Source organism: Perognathus longimembris, chromosome 13 (genome assembly GCF_023159225.1).
Source record: "Perognathus longimembris pacificus isolate PPM17 chromosome 13, ASM2315922v1, whole genome shotgun sequence".
In the NCBI taxonomy this organism is placed as follows: Eukaryota; Metazoa; Chordata; class Mammalia; order Rodentia; family Heteromyidae; genus Perognathus; species Perognathus longimembris.
In genome coordinates, this window is record NC_063173.1 from 61806253 (window position 1) to 61826454 (window position 20202).

The 20202-nt window shown below is 56.4% G+C and overlaps 3 protein-coding genes across 6 annotated transcripts in view; 2 read left to right on the forward strand and 1 right to left on the reverse strand.

Annotated features, from left to right (window-relative positions):
- Cars1 (cysteinyl-tRNA synthetase 1) overlaps positions 1 to 8763 on the forward strand; it is a 36802-nt gene extending 28039 nt beyond the window's left edge. For both annotated transcript variants that reach the window (XM_048361027.1, XM_048361025.1), the window contains 7 exons: positions 278 to 346; positions 3328 to 3409; positions 4954 to 5034; positions 6167 to 6234; positions 7176 to 7235; positions 7542 to 7625; positions 8447 to 8763. In XM_048361027.1, the coding sequence (XP_048216984.1) occupies positions 278 to 346; positions 3328 to 3409; positions 4954 to 5034; positions 6167 to 6234; positions 7176 to 7235; positions 7542 to 7625; positions 8447 to 8581 (579 nt within the window). In that variant the 3' untranslated portion in view covers positions 8582 to 8763. The remainder of the gene's footprint in view (positions 1 to 277; positions 347 to 3327; positions 3410 to 4953; positions 5035 to 6166; positions 6235 to 7175; positions 7236 to 7541; positions 7626 to 8446) is intronic.
- A 6396-nt stretch (positions 8764 to 15159) lies between these two features.
- LOC125362647 (translation initiation factor IF-2-like) lies at positions 15160 to 16965 on the reverse strand. Its single transcript, XM_048361463.1, has 3 exons — positions 16942 to 16965; positions 15945 to 16481; positions 15160 to 15738 (listed from the first exon to the last, which is right to left on the reverse strand). The coding sequence occupies exons 1-3, from the start codon at positions 16963 to 16965 to the stop codon at positions 15160 to 15162; spliced, it is 1140 nt and encodes a 379-aa protein (XP_048217420.1).
- Nap1l4 (nucleosome assembly protein 1 like 4) overlaps positions 15551 to 20202 on the forward strand; it is a 43116-nt gene continuing 38464 nt past the window's right edge. For 2 of the 3 annotated variants that reach the window (XM_048361042.1, XM_048361039.1), the window contains exon 1: positions 15562 to 15669. The gene's annotated coding sequence lies outside the window, so the exon portion shown is untranslated. Of the gene's footprint in view, positions 15670 to 20202 lie in introns of all 3 variants that reach the window. The other variant, XM_048361040.1, reaches the window with a different exon arrangement.

Genomic DNA, 20202 nt, shown 5'->3' on the forward strand with positions numbered 1-20202 from the left:
CGCCAGGGGGCCGTGCAGCGAGGCCAGGGGACCCCCAGGTCGCCCGCCCACCCCGCCCTCTGCCTGCATGCTGGCTACCAGTGGCTTCAGGCCGGAAGAGGGTCAGAGAGCATCCAAGCTGTGACTCCCCCCCGATGGATGAGGACATGTGGGATGGGTCAGTCCTGGAGACTTCCCCGGAAGGGCTGCCACTGCCCCCACGGACGGCAGGGCCCTGGAGAGGCTGCAGGCCGCGGTGGCGCCTCACCGGTTCAGTCCTGTCTGGTTCTCTCCTTAGATCTTTGGGGCCATTGAAGAGGGAAGCTCTCTGGGCTTCCCGGTGGGCGAGCCTGGCACCGGCGTCAATGTGAGTAGAGCATTCCTGGGCCCAAAGGGTCCCCTCCACACTGGGCCTGGGGTTTGCTACATTTCCCCCCTCTTGACGGGCAGTCCCTCTGGTCACCACTGGGGTCTCGCCTTCCTCCACCAGCACTGTGGGCCCAGCCTGGCGTGAGGTTCCAGGTGGACCCTCTGCTCGCGTTTCCCGGGTGGCTCTAGACAGAGGTGGGACTGGAAGGCCCTCCTCAGGCAGAGTGGCCATGGCCCCCAGGGACACCATGCTACCATGCCCGGCCGCACTAAGCAAGGTCAGTCACCCTGCGCCAAGCCAAGCAGCACCAGGAGCTCTCCCCCGTGGGTTCCAGCCCCACTTTCCCTGACTGTATGCGGGAACGGGGTAGCCAGACCCCCTCAGGACAGCCGAGGCCACAGAACTCACACGCAGGGCCCACACACATCCTCCAGGGCGCTTCAAGCCGCCTGTAGGTGTTTGTGATTCCTATCACACCGCGAGTGCTGCGCGCGTGCTGCGTGGACGAAGGAACACCAGCCGAGTGGATTCAGGGCAGGTGTCCCGTGGGCCTCCCTCCCCACCTGATGTCCACTCAGTGTCCACCGCAGGCCACAAGCCCGCACGGAGGAGGAGGTTCTCCACTGTTGGCCTCTGCCCACCAGGCTCACACCTGTCGTCCTAACTACTCAGGAGGCTGAGATCTGAGGACTGGGGTTCTCAGCCAGCCTAAACAAAAAAAGCCTGTGAGACTCTTAGTGCCAATTAATCACCAAAAATTTGAAAGTAGAGGCGTGGCTCAAATGGTAGAGCACTACCTAGCCTTGAGTGAAGAAGCCCAAGTGAGTGTGTGAGGCCACGAGTTCAAGCCCTGACCCAGGAAACAAAGGCAACCGTAACAACAAAAAACAAAAACCGATGTCAGACCATGCTCAGCTTAGCCACAGCCCCAGTGCCCGCCACACAGCCCGAGCCCCTGGCCGGCAGACGGGAGGCAGCCGTGCTGCCTGTGGGTTGGGGCCTTTGAGGAAACCCACCCAGAGCAGCCCCTGCTCGTCCCCAGTTGGCCTCACCTGTGTGGTTTGTGTAGTGACTGGAACACGCGTGTCAGCGGCGGTGCTCCCCTACGAGGAGGAGGAGGAGGAGGAGGACGATGACTAAGACTGCTCCTCTAAGACTTCTGTGTCCCCCCTCCTTCCCAGGGGAACGTTCCGCTACTTGGCTAGAAGGGGAATATAAATATTTAAACGCAACAGCTGCTATTTTAATAGAAACAAGAGCTCCGTCAGTACAACATCACAAGGCAGAACCTTCTTGAAGGCTGCCTCTCACCGCTGAGCAGTGCGGGGAGCCCGGGGGAGGGGTGAGGGGGCACACATGGCCCCGGGCGGGGCAGCCCTGCAGGGGCCCGGCCCCAGGCTTCGAGATGCCAGAGCTGGCCGGTGTGCTTTCCAGACCTGCGGGCCCTGTCGTAGTGTGAGCTGCCTTGGCTTTTCAGAATCCGTTGCTGTCTTATTTTTGCCTGCTTTGGGGCTTGAACTCAGCACTTCATTCTCTCTCAGCACCTTTGCCAGCACTCTGCCAGTTGAGCCGTAGCTTCACTGTTTTTTGTTTTTTTTTTTCCTGATTCATTGGAGATAAGAGTCTCACAGACTTTCCTGCACAGGCTGGCTTTGAACCAGAATCCTCAGATCTCAGCTTTTTGAGTAGGGTGACAGGTGTGAGCCACTCGTGTAGAACATGTTGCTGTTGTGTGGTGTGTGTGTGTGCACGCGTGTGTGCACATGCACATGTGCATGTGCTGGTACTGGGGGTTTGAACTCAGGACTTAGCCCTTTACCACGTGAGCTCACCGCCTTGTCCAGCTTTTTTTTTTTTTTTTTTTGGGGGGGGGGGGCCAGTCCTGGTCTTTGGACTCAGGGCCTGAGCACTGTCCCTGGCTTCTTCCCGCTCCAGGCTAGCACTCTGCCACTTGAGCCACAGCGCCACTTCTGGCCATTTTCTGTATATGTGGTGCTGGGGACTCGAACCCAGGGCCTCATGTACACGAGGCAAGCTCTCTTGCCACTAGGCCATATCCCCAGCCCCATCGTCCAGCTTTTGGCGGTCGATTGGAGATGAGACTCACAGACTTTCCTGTCCTGGGGGACATGAAACTTTGATCCTCGGCTCTCAGCCTCTTGAGGGTGACAGGCGTGAGCCACCAATGCCAGGCATGTTGCTGCTCTTTTCAGAAAGAAAATCCCACACGGCTCCTTCTCTTGGGCAAATCATACTAAGGTAATGGGTTCATCAGAAACTCAAACCAAACATGCCTGTTTTAAAGTCATCTGCCTTTGAACTTGGGTAAAGGACTTAGCCATCAGCACTGCAGTGGCCGTGAGCCCCGGAGGCATGCTGCCTTGTTAAAGCACCCGCCAGTGGGCATGGGCCGGGGGCGGGGGGGGGGGCTGCTAGGCACCAGGCCCAGCCCCCTGCGCCCCGCCGCTCGCCCTGTGTGAAGCTCCAGCGTTCTGTAGGAGGATGTGAGGCTGGCCTGGCAGTGGCACCCATCACCCCACCCATCGCAGCGTGAGCCTGGCCGGTCGGGCTGGCAGGGAGGTGCCCCCGTCCTCGGGGCTTTACCTGTGTCCCTCCTCACCTTGTGCTCGGGGGAAGAATGACTCCCCAGCGCCGCGGGGCCGTCCTTCCGCCAAGGTGCTTGAGTACACCGTGCATTCTGTGAAAAGAACTCTCAAGCCGCTGCTGGTGGCTCGCGCCTGTCATCCAAGCTCCCTGGGAGGCGGAAATGTGAGGGCTAACCTGAGATGCGTGTCATGTCAGCAGTGGGTGTCCCATGTCGCCAGTTCACGTCACTCGCACACCTCGTGGGCACTGTGCGTCGGGAGCGAGGCCGCCAGCTCTGAGCTGCCACCCCCGCCCTGTGGTGGTCCGCTGGATGGCTCGGCGTTCACTTAGACAGTGTCTGCCCCTGTGACCCAAACCCATTCTTCCTGCAGCTCGAGGCCACAGTCATGCCCTACCTGCAGGTCTTGTCAGAATTCAGAGAAGGTGTGCGCAAGATTGCCAGGGAGAAGAAAGGTGAGACCGTGAGACCGCGCTGCTTGACTGGCCCGGTGCCAGGCCCGCCTGAGTACCCTGCTCAGGTCACACGCACATTTGGGGCTGGTTTGATTTGTTTTGTCGTGGGTCTTGAACTCTGAGCCTGGGGTGATCACTGAGCTCTTTGGCTAAAGGCTGGAGCACTACCACTCTGAGCCACAGCGCCACTTCCTGTTTTCTGGTAGAATTAGAGTCTCATGGACTTTCCTGTCTAGACTGGCCTTGATCCAGGAGCCTCAAGTCTAAGCCTCCTGAATAGCTAGGATTACAGGAGTGAGCTACTGGTGCCTGGAACATTGCAGGTTATTTAGAGCCTTCTCGGCTGGACCTCGATGCCCCGCCAGCCCAGTCAGGTGACCACAGAAGTGCTCAGCCAGAAATGCTTGGGATGAGAGGTTAGACTGACAAAGACCAGTGGGGCCGGGCCTGGGGTCAGGCAGGCAGAAACCCGCAACCTCCCGGCCTCGCTTAGCCACCCTCCACCCACTGGCATTTTGAGATCTGTGTGGTTTAGATCTGGAAAATGCCAGATCTGTGTATTTCGTTGTTTGGTTTTGTACTGCTTCCTGGGACTTGAACTTGGTCTGAGTTTTGTCCCTTAGCTTTTTCCCTCAAGGCAGATGCTCTACCATTCGCGTCCTGGCTCTACGTCTGCCTTTTTGCTGGTTAATTGGAGATAAGAGTCTCATGGTCTTTTCTGCCCGTGCTGTCTGGCCTTGACCCGTGCTCCTCGGATCTCAGCCTCCCGCGCAGCGGCGGTTACAGGCACCACTGACGGGCGCCTGGCTATGGCCAAGCCTGGCAGCAAGCAGCCGCAGGTGGTCCCGTGGCCACTTGCTCTGAGCACCTCTGCCTTGTGCACAGGGTGCTGGGCTTAGGCCAGCCGCTTGTTCCCTCAGCACTTCACACTTGGTTGGCATTGCTGGGAGAGTGGGGACACTGGGTCGAGGCACTGCTGCCCCCTGAAAGGCCAGTGTGACCTGCCAAGTGGTGCCTGGAGCCCATCCAGCTGCAGCTGCGCGGGGCCTGTGGGGGTCCCGGCGGGCAGTGTCCAGGGCACGCAGAGCATACCTGGGGCGAAGCTGCAAGCTGAAGAGGCCTGAGTGGTACAAGGAGGGATGGAAGTCGGCCTTGAGTCTATTCTGGGATCCAGACGGCAGAGCAGGAGGCAGGAGACACCCTGGAGCCCATCCAGAACCTAAGCCCAGTGTTCTTCAGAGTTGGGGTCAAAGTGAGGACAAGGGTATAGGAGAGCGGCATCTGGCCTAGCTCTGAGGCTGCCTCAGTTTCTCCATGGAGAGGGACCTGGGCCCAACCCACAATTAACGAATAGGAATGGGCCATCACCTCTGTGTGGTTGGATTTGAAGCTCTTTTATTTCTGCAACTACTGGGGCTTGAACTCAGGGCCTGGGTGCTGTCCCTGAGCTTTTCCACCTAAAGCTTGAGCCGCAGCTCCACTTCCAGCTACAGGCTTGGGCGGACTGGAGAAGGCCCAGGCCTAACCCTTCGCTTTGCCCACAGTCCCTGAGGTTTTGCAGCTCAGCGATGCCCTACGGGACGACATTCTGCCCGAGCTTGGGGTGCGGTTCGAAGACCACGAGGGTGAGTAAGGGCGTGCCCAGACGCGGGGCGAGATGTGGGGCAGGAAGGGCGAGGAAGAGACCTACGCCCGCAAGAGCCTGCAGCACCAGGGGCTCCGGCCCAGCAGTTGCAGAAGGTGGCCTGGGGGGTTGTCTCATTTTAGGTGACCTGCTTGTTTTCCCTGGGACCTCAGGGTCTCTTGGCCATTTTTCCATTGGCCACTGGCTGCCTTGCCTTTTGTGCTCTGTTAGGGACACGACTCTGTCCTGTGACTGTCACCTGCTTTCTGACACTGAAGCCCAGGTCTTACACTTGCTAGGCAAGTGCTGGGCTCAAGCCGTGTTCCCAGGTCTTCTTCCTTTTTTTCCTGTCTTTCGTTGAGATGGAGCTTCCTGCTATCTTTGTTGGGCTGGCCTGCTGGCCTCCACTAATCCATCCCCCTGCCTCCACCTCCCTGGTAGTTGGGATTACAGGCATGCACCACCCCTGCTGACCTAAATGGTTTATTTGTAAATCCTTAGCTGATATGTTGAATTCAATGACTTCTAACAGGCAAGGCTTCCCACTACACAACACAATGGGAATACGTCACTGCTATCTGTAACAGGGTTTGCTTTTTAGTTTAGCTTTTCTGCAGTGCTGGAAATGGGACTTAGAGCCTTGTGCTTACAAGGCCACTACTCTCACTCCTGAGCTCCTACCTCGCCCTGAGCTCTGTGTGTGTGTGTGTGTGTGTGTGTGTGTGTGTGTGTCAGGGTCTGGGCACTGTTCCTTAGTTTTTTTGTTCAAGGTGTTCTACCACTTGAGCCACAGCTCCACTCCCGGCTTTTGGGTGGTGATTAGAGATAAGAGTCTCATGGACTTTCCTGCCTTGGCTGGCTTCAAACTGATCCTCAGATCTCGGCCTCCTGAGTAGCTAGGATTACAGGCATGAGCCACTGTTACCCGGCTTCACCCTGAGTTGGAGTTCTCATTCTGGTGCCGTTTGCCAGTTCGCATACTGGACACAGCTTTGCCCACACGAGCCAGAAGGCAGGCCCCAGTTTTCCTGGCAGCATTTGTGGGAACCTTGGGTGGCGGCCTGGAGGACTGGGCCTGGGGGCCTCGGGGGTGGGTGCACAAGCCCCCCCGTCACTGATGGACTGCTTTTCAGGACTGCCAACGGTGGTGAAATTGGTGGACAGAGACACCTTACTGAAAGAGAGGGAAGAAAAGAAAAGGGTTAGTAAAATTGTGAAAACACCATTGGGATGTTCTGTAGTTTTAGCCATTGTTATTTATGCCTTTCTTAAAATCCCAGCCCTTATTATAGATGTCAGAAAGGAAGGTTAGGCAGGTGGGTAACTGTGTGACAATTTGGTAACCAAAAAAGGAGGCTGTGTGCTGCGTTGCTTTGCTCATCGAGACCAGCTGTTGCCGCAGAGCCAGGCTGGCCTCCGGCTTGGCGCCTCGGAACCCACGCTTGCTCCCGCATCCTGAGTGCTGGGATTACAGGTGTTCAGCACCACGCCCAGCAGAGAATATGTTGTCTCCTGAGGGACCTATTTCTAAAACTTCTTCCCCTAGCTGTAGTGAAACAAGTCACTTAGCAATCTCTGTTGGCCACTGGGCTCTTTCCTACGCACCATGCGGCCTGGGCACTTCCTGTTGTCCCTCCCCTTCTGCCTGCCCCTCCCCACCCCACACACTCAATATCAAGACCTTCGCCCCGGCCTCTACCCTAGTGCTCAGGGAGGATCTCTCCATTCAAGGACTTGGGTGTCTACTAGGAAAAAGACCAAGGCCCCAAACATGCGTACCTGTAATGCCAGCACTCAGGAGGCTGAGGCAGGGAGATTGCAAGTTCCACTTGGAACTTGTGGTGTTAGCAAGACTGGGACGGGATGACACACATAGTCATAACTGCTGGGTATGGTGCATGGGGCTCCCTCGGGGACGCAGGCCCCACTGGAGGAGGTACCTGTACTTCCCGGGCCCCTCTGGAAGCGGTAGCGCAGGCATAGGGTGCCGGCTGGGAGCACCGCAGGCCCACAGTGCTCTGCGCGCGCCCTGCGAGAGCGCCTGGCAGGGCTGACGATCAGGGCCCACCAGGCTCCCCGACGGGCCCTGCAGGGGGGCCTGGCGGGCAGCAGGGAGGGTCTCACGCGTCTCCGCTCTCCCAGGTTGAAGAGGAGAAGAGGAGGAAGAAGGAGGAGGCCGCCAGGAGAAAGCAGGAACAAGAAGTAACACATGTTACCTATTCCTTTGTGGTGGGGGGGATTGTTCTGGCGGAAGTGCACTTTACGCCATGCCTGGGGCTCTCCGGGCCCCTCTCACTTAGCGAGGCACCCTCAGGGCCCACCCACGGGGAGATCGCTCTGCTCTGTCCTCCACCCTGCTCCCAGGCTGCCAGTGTTCCCTCCTTCCTCTCCTCGTCCATCAGGTGCAGCTGCCCCGCTGAGGCCTTGGGAGCGGGTGGGCATGGGGTGATGGCTCCCCGACACCCCCGTGCCGCTCACGGCCGTGCTGCTGTGCCTCTTGTGTTCCAGGCAGCAAGGCTGGCCAAGATGAAGATTCCACCCAGTGAGATGTTCCTGTCTGAACGGGACAAGTATTCCAAGTTCGATGAAAGCGTAAGGGCTCTGCGCCGGGCCTTGAGGGCTGGGCGGGGGGGGGGGGGGGGGGGGGCGTGGCATGGGCGGCCTCGGGCCAGCAGGTTTTCTAGTTGGAGATTGTGAGGGCAGCAGGGATGGCTTCTGTGTAGATCCAAGGCCTCCCGCCCTGGGTGCTGAGGACTGAGTCCCTCCCGATGGCTGGCTACTCTGGTCGGGGTTGAGCCAGTGCTCCAGCCTACACACTGGGTGTTGTGGCCTGACTGAGTTTAAGGTGACAGAAATCAGGATCCCTGAGCTCTGCAGGGCTGTGACAGCTACCAGGGGCAGTAGCCACAGACCTACCCACTGTGCCCCGCGGCTCTGCCTCTGCACCTTTAGGCCCCACTCGCTCTGCTACACACCTCCAGATGCCACCTCAGATCTGAGCTGTGGTAGCCCGGTGGGACAGTGCCCTCGCCCCAGTCTCTGGCTGTCTTTCTCCCTGTGTCAGTATTAAGGCTTGAATCCAGGGCCTGGGCACTGTCCCTGATTTTTATTTTTCTCTCAAGGTTGGTGCTCTACCACTCAAACCACAGCTTCCCTTCCAGCTTTTTGCTACTTTGTTGGCAATAAGAGTCTTATGGACTTTACTGCCTAAACGGGCTTTGAACTAGGATCCTCAGATCTCAGCCTCCTGAACAGTTAGGATTGTAGTTGGGAGCCACCGGCACCCAGCCGGAGCCGAGTCAGGACACTGGGTCCTGAGCGGGGTGATGAGCGCACACTCCCAAGTGGGAACATGGCCGCGGGGGGGCGGGGAATGCCCGAGGGCCCCGAGGTACCCGGTGCTGTCGTTGCAGGGTCTGCCCACACATGACACGGAAGGCAAGGAACTGAGCAAGGGGCAGGCCAAGAAGCTGAAGAAGCTGTGGGAAGCCCAAGAGAAGCTCCACAGAGAGTATCTGCAGATGGTTCAGAACGGAAGCGTGCAGTGAGGCCACGGGCGGACTGACTGGCCGGCCTCGGCCCGGTGGGCGGTGCCCCGCGCCCCGCGCGCTCGCCATCCAGCCGTCCTCGGACCTTTCGCTCAGAATCGTGTGGGTGTAGGCGCGTGTCTGTGGTGGATCTGAGACCTCAATAATAAATCCCTGGTCCCCAGGCCCGTGCCGCCCTGTCCACGTCACCCTGCTCGCTCAGCACTTGGGAGCCCGGGCCGCTGGGTCAGCATGCCGGTCAATGGAGCCCCTTCAGCCCGCCGCAGCCCTGCTAATCTCTGCTGTGTGGGCGCATCTGGAGGCATTGGAGTCGAACAAAGGCCGGCTCAGCCTGGCAGCCTCAGACAAAGAGCGCGTGGTCTGCCGGCTCGGATGGGCACGTACGGTGGGTCTCCTAGAAACTGAGCTGGGCGGCGGCAGGGCCTCCCCTCCTCCCCCCACCACCGGTGCTCGCCGCCTGCTTCTGCTCCGCTCCTGCCCCAGGCTGAGAGCTGGCCTGCCCCTCCATGCCCCTCCATGGCACGGGAAGCTGTGAGCCCGAGCCCACTGCGGGCCTGCAGAGGCGGTGCCGGGTCAGCTCCATGGGGACAGAGGCAGGCCGCAGCTCTGGAGCAGCCCCGCAAAGGCACCTGGGCCTGTGTGAGGTGCCCGGCGCCCCGCCAGGATGCGGCAGGGCTGCCACAGGGCCCCACGCAGCACAGCGGCGTGGGGCTGGAGGCAGTGACGGAATCCAGTCCTGGCTATGAGTGCACGGGTTTTGAGTCTTGTCCAAGAAAACCAGCAAGGGCCCGGCACAGGTGGTTCACGCCTGTAAACCTACCTAGCTGCTCAGGAGGCTCAGATCTGAGGTTTGGACCCAGCCTGGGCAGGAAAGTGTGAGACTCTTACCTCCAGTGAGCCACCAAAAAGCCAGAAGTAGAGCTGTGGCTCAAGTGGTAGACTTAGCCTTGAGCAACAAAGCTCAGGGACAGCGCCCACAGGACTAGAGCATGCATGCGCGCGCGCACACACACACACACACACACACACACACACACACACACGCATGCAAAAAAGGCCGCTAGACAAAGTAAAGGTGCCTGTTCTAGCTGTCCGCTTCAGAACAGACCACCCCGGAGCACGGTAAAGAGAACCACAACCATCTCCTTTTCTTTTTTTTGGTGCCACTCTTGGGGCTTGAACCAAGGGCGTGAGCACCGTCTCTGAGCTTTTGTGCTCGTGGCTAGCGCTCTGTCACTTGAGCCACAGCTCCAGCTTCTTGGTGGTTAGAGATGTGTCTCATGGACTTTCCTTCTCAACCAACTTCGAATTACAATCCCCAGACCTCAGCCTCCTGAGTAGCTAGGATTCCAGGTGTGAGCCGCCAGCACCTGGCTAACGACCGTCCTCTGTTGTTGACTCCTTGCTCTGAGTTGCCTAGGCCAAGCCAGGGTGGCTTGCGGTCTTTCCCGTGGTCGCCCTCTCGGGGCTGGGCTGCTGGGCGTTCTGACCTCTGGTGGCTCTATCTGTGATGTGGCAGCCCACAGCTGCATGTGTGCATTTCCTGAGAGAGGAGGGCCCTATATGGCGTCTTTGGTTGGAGCCTCAGTGACCAGGCTAAGACTTCCTCGGTCCATCCAATTGAGATGTCTCAGAGGCCACGCGTGTCCACAAGGAAGGGCTGGGAAGGGCTGTAGGAACGTAGGGGGTGATGAGAAGTCCTTCACAATATCCCACACTGCCATGTGTTGGGAATTGGATCCGCCTAGGGAGTGAGGATGAGCCAGGCAGGTGAGATTCACTCCCAGTCCAGTGGGTGTGTTCTGAGACCAAACAGAACCACCAAATGCCTCAGTAGCTCGTTCGTACACTGGCGTGCTTTGTTTTCCTGTGCGGAACAGGGAACAGGCATAAGCTGCACCTGCCGCTGAGCCACACCCGGCCCCTGGCACAGCGATCGCCTAACTGCACTCTGACACAAAGCCAGTGAGTGCCGAGGGCAGTGGAGCACACCTGTAATCCTAGCTACTCAAGGCTGAGAGCTGAGGACTGCCGAGGGAAGCCAGCCAGGGCGGAAAAGCCCTGAGACCCTTATCTCCAGTTAATGAGCAGAAAGCTGGAAGGGGAACGTGGAGGTATGGCTTAAGTTGTGAAGCACCAACCAGCCTTGAGCTAAAAAAAATAAAAACACAAGAGTGGGAGGTCCTGAGTTGAAGCCACAGTACTGCACATGCAAAACATTTAACAGAGAAGGTACAAGTGAGAAAACAAAGCAAAGCAGTGAGCAAGGCTGGGCACTGCCTCACGTGTATGATCCTAGCTACTCGGGAAGCTGAGAACTGAGGATTGCAGTTGGAAGCCAGCCAGGGCAGGAAAGTCCCCGAGGCTGATATCTAATCACAGAAAAAGCCAAAAGTAGTGCTGCGGTTCAAGTGGTGGTAGAGCACTAGGCTTGAGCAAAAAGGAACTCAGGGACAGCCCCCCCAAAGCCCAGAGTTCCAGGTCCAGGACTGTAGCTGGACAGCAGGAGGTTTCATGTGCAGCCAGGAAGCTGTCCCCGCCCTGCTGCTGTGGCCACTGCCGGGAGTAGATCCTGCACCTCCTTGTGTCTAGAGGAGGGCCATTTGAGGAGGCTGGCAGAGTTGAGTCTTAAGGGAATTAGGCTAAGAGGAGAGCCAATCTCAGGAGTTCACAGGTAGACAGCATAGACAGCCTGCGTAGACAGCATGCTAGAAACCCCAGCTGTAGGAATGGCGAGAGGTTTGGCTGCCAGGAGCTGGGCCGGGGAGGGAGGCGCAGTCACTGGCCGAGCCCTCGAGGGTGTGGGGGCGAGCTGCCTAGGTGGTGATGTGATATAGGACAGCCTGCTGACCGTTGGGAGGCCCGTGGAAAGCGTACTTGGGGCCTCTCAGGACTTGGGACAACTTGGGAGTCTACAACTGTGTTGAAATAAAAGTCTCCTAGCCAAGCCTGGGACAATTGGAGCACAGAAAAGAATGATGAAGCAAACTCCGGGAGCATGCATTTGCAAGGCAGAGGGAATGGGAAGGTCCCCCTGGAGGCTGCCCCTCTCTGAAACCTGCTGCTTCACCAGTGTCAGACCTGAGACACTCAGGGTGTCTCTCAGCGTGTCTGTGACACTCAGGGTGGCCGGGTGCTGGCGGCTCTGTCTGTAATCCCGGCTACTCCAGAGGCTGCAGTCTGAGGATCAAGGTTTGAAGCCAGCCTGGGAAGCCGCGTCCAAGTGAAGCTTATCTCTAACCAGCAAAAAAGCCAACAGCACACCTGTGGCTCTATCTCCTTCCTGACCTTGAGCAGAAAAGCTAATGCATAGCTCCAAGGCCCGGAGTTCAAGCCCAGTACCATCACTGAAACAAAAGACCAGCTTCCTTCATAAAGATGTCAGGGATCAATTCTGGAACCCGAGGGGATTGCAGTGACTGGAGAGAAGGGCCTGAAGCCAAGACCAGTACTACCGAGAAAGCAGCCTGGGGGGGGGGGGGGTGCGTATGCTCGTGTGTGCACGTGAACACTCGGTGCCTCGTGCTCTCACGTGGCTTTTTCCCCTGACCTGGAAGAGCCCATGGTTGGTGCTTCTGCTGGGTGGGGTGCGTCAAGGACTGTCCACAGACAAGGACCCGCCAGAGCCGGGGCCTCGGGCTTTCCTCCTGATTTTGGGTAATGGGGGGGACCAAGTAAGGGGTCAGGGTTTTTCACCAAAACCAACTTAAGCACCTGTTACAACTTTGTCTAAGCACTCTCACTTTCGGCTGGCGTCCCCACCCCTGCAGCATGCGCCCCTGCCAGCTTTGGGTGGCGTGTATGGCTTGGTTTTGTGTCTTTCCTCAGCTGCCTCCTGCCTCTCTCTCCTCCAGGAGCAAGCGCAGTGGTCACTGAACTTGTTGGGAAGAAGGGATGAGGGGATGGTAGCCAAGGACCTCCAGGGGGAGCCAGCAGGAGCTAGGCAGGGGCGGCTCACACCTGTAACCCTAGCCACTCGGGAGGCCGAGATCTGAGGATCACGGTTCAAAGCAACCTGGGCAGAAAAATCTCCAATTAAACACACACACACACAGTGACGTCAGACGTGGAGCTGTGGCTCAAGTGGTAGGATGCCAGCCTTGAGCCTGAACAGCTAAGAGATAGTGCCCAGGCCCTGAGTTCAAGTCCCAGGACCAGCACAGAAAAAAAAATAGAGAAGCCAACAAGACCTAGCACTTGTGGAGCCTGGTCCACCAACAGCGCTGTAGCCAAGATGAGTGTTACTTAGTACCCTAAAATGTGGAGGTGTCTCTGGGTCTACCCAAAGCATAGGGACACTAGGTGAGCTGCAGCGTTTTCCTCAGATCGGCTTCTCATCTTACACTGTCACTACCCTTCACTGATCTCATTTTTACCATTTCAAACAGGCAGTTTTGCATAGCCCCTTTTAGGCCTCTAAAAGCATTTATTGAGTGCCGTTACCGGGGCTAGGCGCTCTCCAGTTCCGGCTTTTTGCTGGTTAGTTGGAGATAAGACTCTCACAGCCTTGCCTGCTCTGGCTGGCTTCACTTGGAGCTCCTCCGATCTCCGCCTTCCTGAGTAGCTGGAATTACAAGTATAAACCACTGGTACCTGCTGTAACTTAGCATTTCAATGGACGGAAGCTTAACTGCTTTGCTAGTTGGTTCCTGGTGTCAACTAGCGTCTGGCTGCTTTTATGTTTATCACGAACAATATAATTTCCCCCTCCTCACTCATCTCACCGGTCACATTTCCTCCCTAAACTACTTTGGTACCTCAAATCTTAGAAGGGGTCCAGGGAGGAGAGAACTCCTGGGTGTCTCTGGAATGGCTAGGCCGGGCATGGGTCTCCACTTTGTTTCCCTATCACTAACCTGTCACGCTGTGCTGCTCAGGATGCCCAGATCTGAGGATCAAGGTTTGAAGCCAGCCTGGACGGGAAAGTTTGTACAACTCATCTTCCGTTAATCACCAAAAAGCAGAGAGTGGGTCTGTGGCTCAAGTGGTAAAACACCGGCCTTGAGCAGAAAAAGCCGAGACATGAGGTACAAAAATACAGATACTCAAAAAAGCCAATCCATTTAAGGCCATAATAGAGGACACAAAAGGCAGCCTCAGTGCAGGCAGAGCCAGTGTGTGACTCCGTGAAGGCTACGGTCAGGCATGCTCTGGCTTCCAAAGGTAACTGCAGGATGATTCGGAGTTCTTACTGCTGGGAATCCCAACCTCTGCAGAGGCCTGAGGAAGACTCGAGTGCCCAGAGCCACCCTGCACCCGACCCCACTCACCACGGCCCACCCATCTCGTGGGGACTTGCGGCACCTGCCCGAGGAGCCCTCTCTCACCGGCTCTCTGTGCCGTCTGAAGGAACATGAGCAACCCCCAGCTATCGGTAGGTGCTGCGGACTGAGCAGGCACCATACACGTCAGGCCCTGTTGGCTACTCCTTTTTTCTGTGCCGGTCCTGGGACTTGAACTCAGGGCCTGGGCACTATCTCTTAGCTGTTCAGGCTCAAGGCTGGCATCCTACCACTTGAGCCACAGCTCCACGTCTGACGTCACTGTGTGTGTGTGTGTGCGCGCGCGCACGTGTGTGTTTAATTGGAGATAAGAGGCTCACAGACTTTTCTGCCCAGGTTGCTTTGAACCGTGATCCTCAGATCTCGGCCTCCCGAGTGGCTAGGGTTACAGGTGTGAGCCGCCCCTGCCTAGCTCCTGCTGGCTCCCCCTGGAGGTCCTTGGCTACCATCCCCTCATCCCTTCTTCCCAACAAGTTCAGTGGCCACTGCGCTTGGTCCTGGAGGAGAGAGAGGCAGGAGGCAGCTGAGGAAAGACACAAAACCAAGCCATACACGCCACCCAAAGCTGGCAGGGGCACATGCAGGGGTGGGGACGCCAGCCGAAAGAGTGCTTAGACAAAGTTGTAACAGGTGCTTAAGTTGGTTTTGGTGAAAAACCCTGACCCCTTACTTGGTCCCCCCATTACCCTAAATCAGGAGGAAAGCCCGACTGATGCCCTAGCCTCAGCTTTTCCTCAACGAAGGTAAAGCATAATCATGACATGGTCAACCCTTCTAGTTGAAGCTGGAAGAATCTAGAGCGTGCACGGGTGGACATACACGTACAGTTTTCAGGGTTCTGGGCGTGGCACCCAGGCCTCGGGCACAAGCTGGCCACCCCAGGTTTGTACCCGACCCTGGTCAAACTCAACTTTTAGATGGTTTTAAGTTACTCTGGGTTATGAAGTGCATAGCACAGCAATCATTTGCCTAACAAATAATTAGAAAGTTTCAGAAGTGACCTCAAAGAAATAAAAAAAGGTAGAGGCGTCAAACATCTGTGGTCCAAAGCAGAACTGAACTAGCCTCACGAAGTATGAATAGATTTTTCTGTGTGTGTGTGTGTGCCCGTCCTGGGGTTTGAACTCAGGGCCTGAGGGCCATCTTGGCCTTTTGTCCTCAAGGCTAGTTAGTGCCCTACCACTTGCGCCACAGCTCCACTTCTGGCTTTTCGGTGGCTAATTGGGGATTCCGTCTCTCAAATCGTTCCCGCCCGGGCTGGCTCTGAACAGTGATCCCCAGGCCTCCGGTGTGAGCTTAACTGGGGCCTCTCCACCCATCCCCGCGGGAGGCCAAGCCTCCGCTGCTTCCCGGCCGGGCGGACCCGCCACGCCCCCGGCCCCGGACACCGGGGCCTAGGGCCGAGGGGCCCCGGCTCACCGGCACCACGGATGGCTGGAAGCGCGGCCCGTCGGACGCACCGGGAGGGTCGCGGCCGCGGAGGGAGAACCGCGCCACCCACGTGCGGCCCCGCGCTACCCTTTTAAAGCGGCCGTGCACGTGACGCGTCTCATTTGCATACGACTCGCCGGCGCGCCCCGCCCTGGCGGCTTCCGATTGGACGCCTTCCGCCCCGCCCCGGCGCAATCCACTTGCGCCACAACCCTCCAATCGGAGCCCGCCTTGCTCGCGGAGGGAGGAGCCAGAGGGCGCGGCCAATAGAAGGCGGCTTTGTTGGCAGCCACGGCGGCGCAGCTCCGGAGCGAACTGAGGCACGGCCGCCACTGCCGCAGGAGGCGCGAGGTGCGGTGCGCGCGGCGCCCGCGGGTAACGGCGCGGCGGGCGGGGAGGGGCCGGGCGGGCTCGGGTGGAGGCCGGGCGGATTCTGGGCGCCGTCTGGGAGCCCGGCGGCCCGGGCAGGCGGCAGGGGCGGGGCGGCGGCCCGGGCCGCGGGGCGGTGGCGGCGGCGGCGGCGGGCTGGGCCGCGGGCGGCGGACGGTTTTCCCTCCCTCCTTCCCTCCCTCCGCTCCGCCCGCCCCCGGCTGAAGGTCAGCGCCGCTTTGTTCCCGCCGCGGCCTCGCGGGCCTCCGGCGGAGGCGCACGTGAGGTCGGGCCCGCGCCTCCCGCCGGCGCCGTGCGTGCGTGAGCGGGGGCCGAGCGGGCGGGACGAGGCGGCCCGGCGCGGCCTCCGCCCGGCCGCTCCGGCGCGGTGACGCGGCGCGAGCTCCCCGGCGGCCTCGGCCGGTGACCGCGGGGCTCTGGCGGGCCGGGCCTCGAGCCGGGCGCTCTGGTAAAGTCACCTTCCGGGGCGGCGGAGGCTCTCCGGGAGGGAACTTCGGGGTCCGCTCGCTCGCGGGGAGGCGCCCGGTGTTGGGCCCCTCCCGGAGCGCTGCGGGGCCGCGATAAGACCGCGCTCGGGCCGCCGCGCTCGGCGGAGCCCGATTAGAGCGCGGACGGGCGGGCCGGGGCCTGGAGTTCCGGAGGCGGGTTTGCCCCCCGGCCCCGAGCCCCCCTCCCTCCCCGCCGTGTTTCCGACGGCCCTTCTCGGAGGAGCCCCCGGGGGCCCTCTGGCCGCTGGTGAGAGCCGATAGGTAGCGCTCCCGCGTGCCGAGAGGAGCGCGTTTCAAGTTAGTGCCTTCCTGCCACAGTGAAGGACTCTCTGTTCGTTACACTCCGGGGCTCCGTGAAGTTCTTCGCGCGCATTAAAGCTCAGCCCACGAAGAGCTGGGAGATAGAACAGGCCCAGCATCCCTTACTGGAAATGCTTTGGAGCATATTTCGGATGTGTAGTGCACATGCGTGCCCACCCTTCGGGTGCTTGAACTCAGCCTGGGTGCTGAGTTAACTTTTTTTCTCCCCGAGGCTAGCTCTCTGTCACCTGAACTCACAGCCCCATCTCTGGCGTCTTGCTAGTTAATTTGAGATTAGTCTCCTACTTAAACTGGCTTTGAACCTCAGCCCTCAGATCTCAGCCTCTTGAGTAGCTAGGATTACAGGTGTGAGCCATGACTCCTGGCTAACGAGAGCCTTTATTTTTCTTCCGTATTTTATTGTATTTATCTCTTTAATTTCATTATTAAGTGTTTGTACTGAGGTTACAGTTCCACAATGCATCTTGGTCATTGTTACCCCTTCCTCGGTTTTCCTCCTCTCTCTCTTCCCTACCCAGTGAAAGAAGTTTTAATGAGAGAGATAACCCGGTTGCTTTCCCCTACTAGATTTTGAACTCAAGGCCTCAAGTTTGGTTTTTTGTTTTGTTTTGTTTGCTCGCCGCTGGCACCTGTGCTGTTTTGAGTCACACCTTCAGTTACCACTTCTGAATGGTTTATTTAGAGATACTAATTTTCTGCCTGGGCTGGCCTCAAACTGCAATTCTATCTCAGCCTCCTGAGTAGTTAGGATTACAGGTTGAGCCACCTGGGCCTGCCTGAAAGTCTTTTTGTGTGCTGTGGTTCCAAGGCCTTGCGTTGTTGCTAAACTTTTGCTCTACTTGATTGTTTTTTTATTGCACTTGAGGTCCATTTCACAGTTTTGTACTCTCACAGAATACTAAACATTTGATGAGCTAATTTAGACTGAGACTCCCCAGCCTGGTGGGGTAGATACTGTGGAAGGTAATAAGGGAATCAGGATGAAGAGAGGGGCCACGGAAGAGGGCGAGAGGTGGTAAGGATTCATTATCATGGATCTCTTGTCTACTAGGTAGAGTGGGATAGAAAAACTTCATGGTGAATTTTCTCAGCTATTGCCTGATTTGGGGACGAGAGAAAAGGTATTTTTTTTGTTTTGTTTTTATTAAGCATTTTCTTCTGAGATTTGAAAGGATTGAAGAAAGCAAAACACCTTTGGCCCATAAAAAATATTTTATACTTTTTTTTTGCGTTCCAGTCCTAGGGTTTGAGCTCAGGGCTTAGACTCTGTCCCTGAGCCTCAGTGCTCAAGGCTAGTGCTCTACCACTTGAGCCACAGCACCACTTAAGACTTTTTCTGAGTAGTTTACCAGAGTTAAAAGGCTCACAGAACTTTTTTGCCCTTTATTGCCCCTAGCTTTGAACTGCAATCCTCAGATTTTGGCCTCCTGAGTAGGTAGGATTACAGGCATGAGCCTCTGGCACCTGGCTTTTGGACTTTATTACTATAAATTTCATTTTGTGTTTTTGTGCTAGTAATTGGAACTTGAGTGCTGTTCTTGATCTTTTATGCTCAAAGCTAGAGCTCTACCACTTGAACCACAGCTTCACTTCTGGACTTTATAGTCAATTGGACATGAGTCTAAAGACTTTGCTGCCTGGGCTGGCTTTGAACCACTCACCTCAGATCTCAACCTCCTGAGTGAGATTACATGTGTGAGCTACCGACTGCTGGCTTGTGTTTGAGTCTTAAGATATTCCCATTAGAGGGAGCATAGTTGTATATATCTGTAGTCACGTTACTCTGGAATCCAGGAGGTCAAGGCTAGCCTGGGCAACACCAGGAAAACAAATCTCAAAACAACAAAATCCACAGCTCTTTTTTCATTTTCCTCTTGGGTTTAGTTGCCTATTATTGAGAGCATATTGATCCCCTTGTAGCCATTCCCAGTTTAAAATATTGCTGCTTCCACACACACCCATCTCAGCCTCCTGAATAACTAGGACTACAGGCTTGAGCCACCAGTACCTGGCTTCCATTTTTTTCTTTAGAACAGTTGATAGTTTCTTTTTTTTTTTTTTTTTGGCCAGTCCTGGGCCTTGGACTCAGGGCCTGAGCACTGTCCCTGGCTTCCTTTTTGTTCAAGGCTAGCACTCTGCCACTTGAGCCACAGCGCCACTTCTGGCCGTTTTCTGTATATGTGGTGCTGGGGAATCGAACCCAGGGCCTCATGTATACGAGGCAAGCTCTCTTGCCACTAGGCCATATCCCCAGCCCCAATTGATAGTTTCTAAAAGTAGGAGGAAGTGACCTCAAGTATAAATGTGTAAGTTTCACAGTGTAGTTCAGAATTACTTGCCAGTCCCAGGGCTTGAACTTATGGCCTGAGCCCAGTCCCTGATCTTTTTGCTTGATCAAGGCCTAGTCCTCTACCACTTGAGCCCCAGCTCCACTTCCAGCTTTGTTGGTGCTAATTGGAGATAAGGGTTTCATGGACTTTCTTGCCCAGGCTAGCTTCAAACCTCTGACAAGGTAGGATTATAGGCATGTGAGCCACCCCTTGCCAGATGAGAATTTTTGTTTTATGATGATGATGCTGGGAATTGAACCCAGTGTTTCACACATTCTCAGCACGTACTCCACACTACCACTGAGCCATCTCTCCATCTATAATTTCTTTTAGAGGTGCTGTCTACTCTTTCTTTTGGTTGTATGCAGTTTAAAACCTGTACAAAGAAAGTAGAGCTGTGGCTTCAAATGATAGAGCACCAGCCTTGAGTGAAAAAGCTAAGGGACAGTAACCAAGCCCTGAGCTCAAGCCCTAGTACCTAACCACCCCCCCCCCCCCAATACAAAACTAAATACACCTGTCTAGAGCCTGGTGCTGGTGGCTCACATCTGCAATCCTGTCTATTAGGGGCCAAGACCTGGAGGGTTGGAGTTCAAAGTCAGCCTGTTGAGAACAGTCCTTGAAACTCCATCTCCAGTTAACCAGTGAAATGTTGGTCTGGCTGTGTGGCTCAGGAGTAGAGCATACGAGCATGAGGTTCAAGCCCTGGTACCAACACACAAAAAATGAATAAACAATAACAAAATCCTGTATGACATAAGTTTATAAGAACTTTGTATGGGGACCTAAAATGTTTGTTTTGATATCCTGTAAAGGAGAGAACAATTTAAATCCCTTCAGGCCTAAGGGCTCTCACCTGAAGGAAATGGCAGGAGCCGATTGCTGGGCCCGTCTTCCTAGTGACCTTGAGTTTCTTGGGAATTTGGACTAGAATTGATAGCCTAGAAGTGCTTACCTTTTTGGTTTAAAAGGAAATCTAGTAAGTTTTTTCTACACAGTGATAGAAGAAAGCAGCTGGTGAGCACACAGGAAATGCCTCTCTTCCGCCCTCAGACTGTTTGGCTTGGGACCTCTTGATTAGCACTTGTGAGGTTTGTCTGAGCACATACATGGTGACCAGGAGGCCTTTATTGTTGGATAGAAAGTGAAGATGGTATGTTGGAATGCTAAGAACTTTTTTTTTTTGGCCAGTCCTGGGCCTTGGACTCAGGGCCTGAGCACTGTCCCTGGCTTCCTTTTTGCTCAAGGCTAGCACTCTGCCACTTGAGCCACAGCGCCACTTCTGGCCGTTTTCTGTATATGTGGTGCTGGGGAATCGAACCCAGGGCCTCATGTATACGAGGCAAGCTCTCTTGCCACTAGGCCATATCCCCAGCCCC